Source organism: Mandrillus leucophaeus, unplaced genomic scaffold (genome assembly GCF_000951045.1).
Source record: "Mandrillus leucophaeus isolate KB7577 unplaced genomic scaffold, Mleu.le_1.0 Scaffold470, whole genome shotgun sequence".
Classification (NCBI taxonomy): Eukaryota; Metazoa; Chordata; class Mammalia; order Primates; family Cercopithecidae; genus Mandrillus; species Mandrillus leucophaeus.
The window spans coordinates 2,568,394-2,580,320 of NW_012105032.1; the positions used below are offsets into that span (position 1 = coordinate 2,568,394).

Here is an 11,927-nt window from a genome sequence, read left to right on the forward strand (position 1 = left end):
ATAATAAGATCCAATATCTATCCTTCCTTCTCTTAGAAGTTATTATTTTTTATTATTAGCAATAATGCCAGTGACATTTCTCAAGACTTGTTAAGATCATTGCTAAAACACACTTCTCACTTTTTGGCACTGAGCACTATCTTAATATGAACTGAATTAAAATGTGGCTTAAATCTACAAAGACTGTGATTCTTATAAAGCATTTTATTCTTTTCTTGAAAGTTTGACATCTAATTCCATAAAAGGAAAGATCATTTGGTTCAGTATGTGGTACATGTAAGGAAAGAGAAATGCAGATCTGCATTTTATTTCTCAGGTGTCACTGATGAACCATAGTTCATTTTCTTAAAACAGTCAAGGATAAATGTAGTTAATCACTAAGTTTTCCTGCAAGTGTCATTTCTCTCACTTGCATTACAGTTAGGTCTCAGTAGTCCTGTATACTGGGGCTATTCTATTAGATGATTTCCTGGTTTTTAGTCTTATAACTATGGGATTTTGGAGGGGGCGGGGAGTGATAGAATATTGGCAGGGGTGGGGGGATTATTTTAAGTTCTTAGTTTTGTACAAAACAAAGCAAAATAATTTTTTCTAATGTTTGAATACTGAAGCATGTTATACAGTAGACATGTTTAGTTGCCAAATTTAAATGTGCAAGATACATCCACGTAGACTTATACTTTTAACCACGTAAAACCGCATCCCTGCTTAATTAAATGGACATATGAATACAGCATTATATATTAGACAGAGGGCAGCCTAGCAGACATTGAACTGCCCACAGTTGACAGAGAATGTTTAAATTAGATGCTTAAAATGTGCATGTGAAATGCAACCCAAAGAAACTTGATTTTTTTTTTAAAAAAGTTAAATGTACCTTTTGGCCATTTGCATGTCTTCTTTTATGAAATGTCTGTTCATATCTTTTGCCCATTTTTAAATCAATTTTTTTCTGTTGAGTTGTTTGAGTTCCTTATATATTCTGGGTATTTATCCCCAAAGTTGTCAACATCACTAATCTTCAGGGAAATGCAAATAAAAACTACAATGAAATAGCATCTCATTCCAGGTAAAAGGGCTATTACAAAAAGACAAAAACAAAACAAACAAACAAACAAAAACACACAGATAATGGAGAGGATGTGGAGAAAGGGGAATGCTGACACATTGGTGATGGGCATGTAAATGCATCCACTATGGAAAACAGTAAGGATGTTCCTGGAAAAACTGAAAATAGATCTATCATATGATCCAGCAATCATACTGCTGGGTATATATCCAAAAAAAAAAATGAAAAAGCAAAGAAAATTGATATATCCAAAAGATACCTGCACTTTTATGTTTATTGCAGCACTAATCACAATAGCCAAGATATAGGATAATTCTTCAATCACTTCCAACTTGGTATTCCTTCCTTACATAAGTAACAACTGAACATCTTTGGTAAAATCTGTTAATTCCTGAAAAGACGATGATAATTTGCAGAGGATCTGCGTCCTCAATACACTTGGCACTTATCACATCTGTTAAATCCCTTGGCATTTATCACATCTATTACATATCTTTGTGTGGCAAATAGCAAATTTGTGTTGTGGTGGCACACACAAGATTGATTTTAATTTGCAACAAGAGCACATTCACAAATATAACCCTTGAAGCCATTAGGTTGCAAAAGCATTGGACAGAAATTTTCTACAGCTTAAATGTCAGCCATTTAAATATTTAATTTTTTTATCTTTATTTTATTTTATTTTATTGAGACAAGGTCTTGCTCTGCTGCCCAGGTTAGAGTGCAGTGGCAGAATCATAGCTCACTGCAACCTCCAAAATGCTGGGCTCAAGTGATCCTCCCACCTTGACCTCCCAAAGCACTGGGGTTACTGGTATCATTTAAATTGTCCTCCACAATTTCATTCATATGTTTAATAGAACATATAATAGAACTCCATGTAAACTCCATGAGAAAATAAATTTATTTTCTTTTTTTTCTCTTTTTTAACTCTAGTACCTAGAGCTACGTGTGGCATATGGTTAACCCTCAATAACCATTCGTTACATAAATAAACTATGATTTCTAAAAAGAGATAATTTACCCAGGCACTATTTTAGCTACCTGTAGGCAAAGTTAATATGAAATGTACTGTGTATTTTACTTTTAACAAACAGCTTAAAATACTTCTATTTTCTTCCCTTCTAAAGCCAATGAAGGAGATCATGCGATCTTGCACCCCCATGAAAGAGTCTACTACTGTGGAGGTCTGGATTCATCCCCAACCACAGGTATGAAAAAAGCCCTATGATTTTTCCTCCCTCTTCCTTTTAAATGATTTTTATAAAGGTATGAGGAATACTCTTAAGTAGTGTACACAATGTGTGTTCCCTTACATTTCTTCAGGTGATTTTGTGCTGGACTCAAAATTTACTGTTGAAAATATGACAGTAAATATATATCTTTTTAGTGTGATTTGATAATAACAGTGAAATTAACTTGTTGGATCAGGTAAAAGTATTTCTCTAAAAGCATCTTCTAATGTTTATTCTGCTGATGTTTAAGTGTAGTTTTGTAATCATGGATTAAAAAAAGTAAAACTGCTGTTTTATAATATGACTTAAATTTAAGCTTTAGCATAATATAGCATAATTTGCTTTTTATGTTAATTAGGCAAACTTTAGTAAAACTTCATTGAAACAAGTTTGTTTGGGGGATAATATTAGCAGCAGTAAATATGGTAGGTCTGCAGCAAACTCTTCCCTTGGAGGGAAGAATTCAACCAAGGAACATAAGGATGAGTGAGAGACCAATGCAAGTTTTAGAACAAGAGTGACAGTATATTAAAAAGTTTCAGAGCAGTAATGAAAGGAAGCAAAGTGCACTTGGTAGAGGTCCAAGTGGGCAATTTGAGAAATCCAAGTACCCTGTTCGACCCTTGACTTGAGGTTTTTATACATTGGCATGGATCCAAGGTTTGTGTGTCTTCTTCCTTGATTTTTTGTTGGGATGGGCTATCCTCCTGCAGTGGCCTGTCAGCACTTGGGGGGAGCCACATTTGCAGTGTGTTTACTGAAGTTGTGTGCATGCTCATTTGAGGCATTTTTCCCTTACCAGTTGAGTATTCCTAGAGGAAGGTCATATACCAGTTAAACTCTGCCATTTTGCCTCTTACCGTACATGTTTGAGCCCACTCACCCAACTCCTGAGATCTTATTGGGAAGCTGCTGATCACCAGCTTCAGGTGTTTTCTATCTTTTGGGAGTCTCCCTTTCCTTGCCTCTGCTGCGACTGATTATTATTTTAAAGAGACAGTTTAATGACAGCCTGACCATCACCTGATGGTCACCTGACATTCTTGGGGGAGGAGCATCTTCTGCCCTGCTCATGTCTGTATAGCTACCTACTCTAACACAACCAGTCTGAATTTGTTGTTAAAAATCAAGTCATAAAGTGTATTTGTAAAGGAACCACTTTTACTTATTTTGGTCGGGACAGCTAAAAAATGTAACCAAAAGTTCAATTCTAATTTGTTTTCCTAGTATAGGTTTTAAGAGGACTTAAAAAAATGGGGTTAGAAGGCCAATGTCCAGACATCTATATGTTATTTGGTATTCTATGACTGGTTGTTATACCGTTGTTAATAAAGTCCTGAATCTGACTCCTCTGTTATCAAATTAATATCCATAAATTGCCTTCTACCTAGTTATTTTCAAATGTCTTTTATTTTTTATAGGATAAAGAAATTCAAATAATGTAAATACATAAATATGAATCTAGACTATTAGATATATAACCCAAATGGAATGGAAGGAGGATCATGTTAATTATTTATTAATTTATGTGTGCATCTGAAATTCATGGAAGTCATGTGTTCTGTAATTATAACATCCTACAATATTTCACAGATTTAATTTATGCTCTTTACAAAGAGTTTCAGAATTAATTTATGCACTGTGAGGAGATATGATTAATATTATAAAAGTAAATCCCAACCCAGGATTCTGTCCAAATTGTCACAAGTTTTAAGTTATTCCAGCCTGAATTAGTGAAGTTTCACCAAGTTTGAAACTATCGTAACCTCCCAATGGGTTCTCGTTTCCTGCTGCCTAGACAGAGCCAATTTATCAAGACAGGAGAATTACAATAGAGAAAGAGTTTAATTCACACAGAGTCAGCTGTACAGGAAACTAGAGTTTTATTATTACCCAAAAACTCAGGAGAGGATGGAGGTTTTTGAGGATAATTTGGTGGGTAGGTGGTCAGAAAGTGGAGAGTACTAATTGGTTGGGTCAGAGGTGAAATCAAGGGAATGTTGAAGCTGTCTTCTTTTGCTGAGTCAGTTTACCTATCTGGGTGGTACCAGTTGATCCATCAAGTGCAGGGTCTTGAAAATACCTCAAGCACTGATCTTAGGGTTTACAATAGAGATGTTATCCACAGGAGCAATTTGGGGGGTTCAGAATCTTGCAGCGTCCAGCTGCATGACTCGTAAACCATAATTCCTAATCTTGTGGCTAATATGTTAGTCCTGCAAAGGCAGTTTAGACCCCAGACAAGAAAGAAGTTGGTTTTGGGAAAGGGCTATGTATTAGTATGTTTTTACACTTTTAGCAAGAAATACCTGAGTCTGGGTAATTTATAAAGAAAGGAAGTTTAATTGACTCACAGTTATGCATGACTGGAGAGGCCTCAGGAAATTTACAATCATTGCAGAAATCACCACTTCACAGGGCTGCAGAAGAGACACTGAGTGCCAAGCAAAAGAGGAAACCCCTTATAAAACCATCAGATCTTGTGAGAACTCATTGTCATGAGAACAGCACGAGGGGAACTGCCCCCATGATTCAATTATCTCCACCTGGTCCCACCCTGGACACATGGGAATTATTATAAATCAAAGTGAGATATAGGTGGGAACACAGAATCAAACCACATCATTCCACTGCTGGTCTCTCCCAAATCTCATTTCCTCACATTTCAAGACACAATCATGCCTTTCCAACAGTCTCCCAAAGTCTTAACTCATTTCAGCATTAACCCAAAAGTCCAAGTCCAAAGTCTCATCTGAGACAAGGCAAGTCCCTTTCTCCTATGAGCTTGTAAAACCAAAAGCAAGTTAGTTACTTCCTAGATACAATGGAGGTACAGGCATTAGGTAAATACACCCATGCCAAATGGGAGAAATTGGCCAAAACAAAGGTGTTTCAGGCCCCATGCAAGTCCAAAATCCAATAGGGCAGTTTTACATCTTAAATTTCCAAAAAGATCTCCTTTGAATCTACATCTCACACCCAGGTCACGCTGATGCAAGAGTTGGGCTCCCACAATCTTGGGCAGCTCTGCCCCTGTGGCTTTGCAGGGTACAGCCTACCTCCTATCTGCTTTCAGAAACTGGCCCTGAGTGTCTGTGGCTTTTTTAGGTGCACAGTACAGGCTGTTGGAGGATCTACCATTCTGAGGTCTGGAGGATGGTGACCTTCTTCTCACAGCTCCACTAAGCAGTGCCCAAGTAGGGACTCTGTGTGGGGGCTCCAGTTCCACATTTCCCTTCTGTACTGCCTTAGCAGAAGTTCCCTATGAGGGCTTTGCCCCTGCAGCAAACTTCTGCCTGGACAACCAGGTGTGTCCATACATACTCGGAAATCTAGGTGGAGGTTCCCAAATCCCAATTCTTGACTTCTGTGCACCTGCAGCCCCAACTCCACATGTAAGCCACCAAGGCTTGGGACTTGCACCCTCTGAAGCAATGACCTGTGCTATATGTTGGGCCCTTTTAGCCATGACTGTAACTGAAGCACCTGGGACACAGGTCACCATGCCCTGAGGCTGCACAGAGCAAGAAGGACCTTGACCCAGCCCATAAAATCATTTTTCCCTCTTAGATCTTCGTCCTGTGATGGCAGGGGCTGCCAGGAAGGTCTCTAACATGTCCTGAAGACATTTCCCCCATTGTCTTGGTGATTAACATTTGGCTCCTCATTACTTATGCAAATTTCTGCAACAGGCTTGAATTTCTCCCGGAAAATGAGTTTTTCTTTTCTATCACATCGTCAGGCTTAAATTTTCCAAAATTTTATGCTCTGCTTCCTTTTGAACTCTTTGCCACTTAGAAATTTATTCCGCCAGACACCATAAATCATCTCTCTCAAGTTCAAAGTTCCATAGATCTCTAAGGCAGGGGCAAAATGCCACCATTCTTTTTGTTAAAACATAGCAAGAGTGACCTTTTCTCCAGTTCCCAATAAGTTCCTCATCTCCATCTGAGACTACCTCAGCCTGTACTTCATTGTCGATGTCACTATCAGCAATTTGGTCAAAGTCATTCAACAATTCTCTAGTAAGTTCCAAACTTTCCCACATTTTTCTGTCTTCATCTGAACTGTTGAAACTGTTCCAAACTCTGCCTGTTACTCAGTTCCAAAATCGTTTCCACATTTTAGGGTATCCTTATATCAGCACCCCGCTACCTCAGTACGAATTTATGGTATTAGCCTGTTCTCATGCTGCTATGAAGAAATACCGGAGACTGGGTAATTTATAAAGCAAAGGGTTTTAATTGACTCACAGTTCTCCATGGCTGAGAAGGGGGGGCCTCAGGAAATTTATAATCATGGTGGAAGCCACCTGGTGGCAGGAGACAAAGTGAGTGCTGAGGGAAGGAGGAATCCCCTTATAAAACCATCAGATCTCATGAGAACAGCATAGGGTGAACTGCTCCCATGATTCAATTATTTCCACCTGGTCCCACCCTTGCCACATGGGGATTATTACAATTCAAAGTGAGAGTTAGGTAGGGACACAGAGTCAAACCATATCAGGCTATTATGGTCTTTGTATCAAAGTTAAACCATAAACTAAGTTCCTCCGACAGTTCAGCCTATGCTATGCCCAGGAATGAACACGGACAGCTTGGCAGTTAGAAGCAAAATGGGGTCAGCTAGGTCCAATCTCTTTCACTGTAATAATTTTCTTAATTATAATTTTTGCAAAGGTGGTTTTACTATGACTTTCAAGTCATGCCCTGCTGATTCAGTCTCAAGAAAATTGGTGAGAATGTAGAATACAAGGCAAACATAACATAATAATCCCACCTACACCTGTATCCAAGAGGCATCTCAGAATTATACTACACGTTTATTGAATGTTTGATTAAGAAACCATTGCAGTGGTCTTCAGAATAGAAGTGTTGAAGAAAAGCACACAATTTCAAATAGGCACCTTAAGATTATAAAATTTAACCTACCAATATGACATCAAGTATCACTGGTATAAATAGAAGTCAGATGGAATTAGACATTGTAATATAACACTTTTCCTCGATGAATAAGAAGATGCTAAATCAATGATTTTTTTTTTTTTTTTTGAGACTGAGTTTCGCTCTTGTCGCCCAGGCTAGAGTGCAATGGAACGATCTCGGCTCACTGCAACCTCCGTCTCCTGGGTTCAAGCGATTCTCCTGCCTCAGCCTCCCAAGTAACTGGGATTACAGGTGCCTGCCACCATGCCCAGCTAATTATTGGATTTTTAGTAGAGACAGTATTTCATGTTGGCCAGGCTGGGCTTGGGCTCGAACTCCTGACCTCAGGTGATCCACCCGCCTCGGTCTCCCAAAGTGCTGGGATTACAGGCATGAGCTACTGCACCCAGGCATAAATGAATGACCTTTTATCTAAGCAAGTAGTTATTTCTGACTGCATTCCGGTAAATGGAGTGCCATATAATTAACTCTACTGATTTACCAATTACCAATTCTTTTGTCTGTTAACAAAGATAAAATCTTGTTATTGACACAATTATTTCTTATAAAAGGGGCACTTTTTTCTTGAAGATCTTTTTAAAGTTATCTGACAGCCTTGAGTGCCTGAGGCTTCAATTGCAATTTAAGATAGACCATAGACTGATGGGTTACATTGTGTATATGGTATTATTACAGGCAAAGTATGTACGGATAAGGGCTTTTCAATCTTGTTTTTAAGGAACATTGTGCTTGCCCCTGAAAAGCTTAAAAAAAAATACTTATTTCATGAATCAACTTTTATGGTTTCTTATGAAATATCTTATTCTTAACAAGATATTCATTACTTAATTTGGGGAATTTTAAAAGCAATATTCTGAAAATAGAAACTAGTGGAAGTAGAGTGCAATTTAGAAGTTAAATCATTTCTATTCCTCCATTGAAATCTTTAAATACTTTGATAATGCCACATTCAACAATCTAGATGCCAATTAATTAACATTCACGATACAGATAGTGACTTTTTGAAAATCTTTAATTTAATTTTATTTTTTTGAGACAGAGTTTTGCTCTTGTTGTCCAGGTTGGAGTGCAAGGCCACTGCCTCGGCTCACTGTAACCTCTGCCTCCAAGGTTCAAGCAATTCTCCTGCCTCAGCCTCCCAAGTAGCTGGGATTACAGGTGACCCCACCATGCCCGGCTAATTTTTGTATTGTTAGTAGAGACAATGTTTTACCACGTTGGCCAGGCTGGTCTCGAACTCCTGACCTCAGCTGATCTGCCTGCCTGGCTCAGCCTTGTAAACTGCTGGGATTACAGGCGTGAGCCACCACGCCTGGTGGGTTTTTTCTTTTTTTTTTTTTTTTTTAGTTGTCAAATGCTGCAGTGGTGTCCCATAAAACAGTGGATCCTAGCTGAAAAACCAAGTATTCAACTAATTATTGTGGGAATTGTGAAATCATAGGTCAATTTATTCTTTGAGTAAAGAAAATCAAATGAGAATGTCTATTTCCTTATTAGGATAATGATCATTTTTGTTAGCATCTTTAAAAATATTTTGATATATAACTGGAGTAAATATAATGAAGTCCTAAATTAGGTTTTCAAAAATTAACATTAGTTTTAATCAACTTCAGAAGATAAATCAAATCACCCTGAACATATTTTCAATTTCTAGGGGCCAATGGGATCAAAAACATTCACTGCAGCAAATATGCTAGCAGCTGTGCAATACTTAGAGGAAATAGAGAGGTACTCAAAAAAATGGCAGTTGATCAGCTTTGCACATGCCATATGTATAAGCGAGTTAGCATGGAATTCTTATTTTTTTGTAATGTGGCATTTTATGATGATTTGATCGTTTCCCCTTCCACAATAAATTCACCCTTCACCTTCCCTTCTCCTGATTCATGGCAATTATAATGAGTTAGCAAGTCTAAAACTGAATGATGTTCTGTAAACAAACTGAAACAAAATAAAACTGGGGTCGACTTATTGGGACTTTTTCATGCTTTTCTATGACATTGAATAGCAATTGCCTGGCTTGTAAAAAAATTATTCTACTAAGATGCCATTCTAATTATGCATTTAGACAATATCTTGACTACCACTGTACTTCATTAAATACAATATTTTGTAATCATGTCTTATATTTACTGAGAAATAAGTAGCTTGGAATAACAGCACTAGACAACTGCTGTAGAATATATGGGAGTGGGGAATGAACCTATTGTTTGACTTTAATTTTCCAAATATCAATGGTCACAGCTTATGACTCATGTCTTCTACAAAAAGCATAACTGACTTCTGGCACAAAAAGGACATAAAATAGTGCTATGTAAAGTGATACAAGATAAATAAAGACATTAGAAAGAATGATCACTTTGGAAAGACGATGGAAGCCAAATGTGGTCATAAAAGTTATTTCTAGGCTAGGCGTGATGGCTCATACCTGTAATCCTAGAACTTTGGGAGGCCGAGGCGGGTGGATCACGAAATCAGGAGTTTAAGACCAACCTGGCCAAGATGGTGGAACCCCGTCTCTACTAAAAATACAAAAATTAGCTGGGTGTGGTGGCAGGTGCCTAGAATCCCAGCTATTCAGCAAGCTGAGGCAGTAGAATCGCTTGAACCCGGGCGGCAGAGGTTACAGTGAGCCGAGATCCCACCAATGCACTCCAGCTTGGGTGCCAGAGTGAGACTCTGTCTCAAAAAAAAAAAAAATTTTTCTTTTCTTTAAAAAATTTATATAAATTTACTATATATTAGGCAGTCTCCTAAACATTTAAAACATGAACTCATCTAATTTTCATTACTAACCTGTGACTGTTATTAAAACTATTATTTTTATTTTCTGTGTTTTATAAATGAGGAAATTGGGGAACAGAAAGATGCTAGTGAGTACAAAAGACAGGATGTAAACTCCCTTTGTCTGGCTTCAAAGCTCATTTTCCTAATCACTTTATTATAGTTTCTCACCAAGAATGAAAAGCAAGAACAGAAGATGGTCCCTGAAACAAACAAACAAACAAACAAACATATATATATTTGCATATATTTGCATATGATAAAGTAAGATGATCCTTTATGATGCTGGAGTGAAAAGAAATAAACAATAAGATACACAGACCATACAGAATATAAGGTGTTGAAATGCCCCCCAAAATGCAATTTTTTAGAAATGGTAAATGTATTAGTCTGTTCTCACTGTTATAAAGAATTATCTGAGACTGGGTAATTAATAAAGAAAAAAAGGTTTAATTGACTCACAGTTTTGCAGGCTGTACAGGAGGCATGGCTATGGAAGCCTCAGGAAACTTACAATCACGCAGAAGGTGAAGGGTAAGCCAGTTCATCTTACATGGTGGAAGCATTGAGGAGAGAAAGTGAAGAAGGAAGTCCTATACACTTTCAAACAACGAGATCTCAGTGAGAATTCACTCACTATCATAAGAAAAGCAAGGGGGAAGTCTGCTCCCAGGATTCAATCACCTTTTACCAGGTCCCTCCCACAACATTGGGGATTACAATTAAACATGAGATTTGAGTGAGGACAAAGAGCCAAACTATATCACTCTTCCCCTGACCCCTCCCAAATCTCATGTCTTTTTCAGATTTCAAAACACAGTCATGCCTTTCCAGCAGGCCCCCAAAGTTTTAACTAATTCCAGCATTGACTAAAAAAAATTGAAGTCCAAAGTCTCATCTGAGACAAGGCAAGTCCCTTCTGACTACTAGCCCGTAATTTAAAAAAAAAAAAAAAAAAAAAAATTAGTCATGTCCAAGATATAACGAGGGTACAGGCATTGAGGAAATCCTCCTATTCCAAAAGGGAGAAAATGGGAAAAGCAAATTGGCTACAGGCCCCATGCAAGTCCAAAACCCAGCAGGGCAGTTATTACGTTCTAAACCTGCAAAATAATTACCTTTATACCGTGTCTTACATCCAGACCTCACTGATGCAAGGGATGGGCTCCAAAGTCCTTGGGCATCCCCACTCCTGCAGCATTGCAGTGTACAGCCTTTTTGGCTGTTTTCATGGGCTGGCATTGAGTGCCTGTGGCTTTTCTAGGTGCACAGGGCAAACTCTCAGAGGATCTGCCATTCTGGGGTCTGGAAACAGTGGCCCTCTTCTCACAGCTCACTAGGCAGTACCCTAGTGGGGACTCTGTGTGAGGACTCCAACCCCACATATCCCCTCTGTACTGCCCTCGTAGGGGTTCTCCCTGAGGGCTTCATCACATGCAGCAGATGTCTTGCCTGGACATTGAGGTTTTTCCATTCATCCTCTGAAACCTAGGCAGAGGCTCCCAAGCCTCAACTCTTGCCCTCTGTGTAACGGCAGGCTCAATACTATGTGGAAGCTGCCAAGACTTGGGGCTTGCACTCTCTGAAACAAGGGCTCAAGCTGTACCTTGGCCCCTTTTAACCACAGCTGGAGCTGGAACAGCTGGGACACAGGGCACCATGTCCTAAGGCTGCACAGAGCAGCAGTGTCCTGGGCACGGCTCATAAAACCATTTTTCTCTCCCAAGCCTTCAGGTCTGCGATGAGAAGGACTTCCGTGAAGGTCTCTGAAATGCTTTCGAGGCATTTTCCCCTTTATCTTGGCTGTCAACATTTGGCTCCTCTTTACATATGCAAATTTGTGCAACCAGCTTGAATTCCTCCACAGAAAATGGGCTTTTTTTTTTTTTTTTT

The 11,927-nt window shown here is 38.7% G+C and overlaps 1 protein-coding gene across 1 annotated transcript in view; it reads left to right on the forward strand.

Moving 5' to 3' along the window:
• Nucleotides 1-11,927, forward strand: part of PCDH11X (protocadherin 11 X-linked) — an 812,402-nt gene that overhangs the window by 409,946 nt on the left and 390,529 nt on the right. Inside the window, exon 6 of the mRNA XM_011995097.1 lies at nucleotides 2,200-2,280. Within this exon, the coding sequence (XP_011850487.1) occupies nucleotides 2,200-2,280 (81 nt within the window). The remainder of the gene's footprint in view (nucleotides 1-2,199; nucleotides 2,281-11,927) is intronic.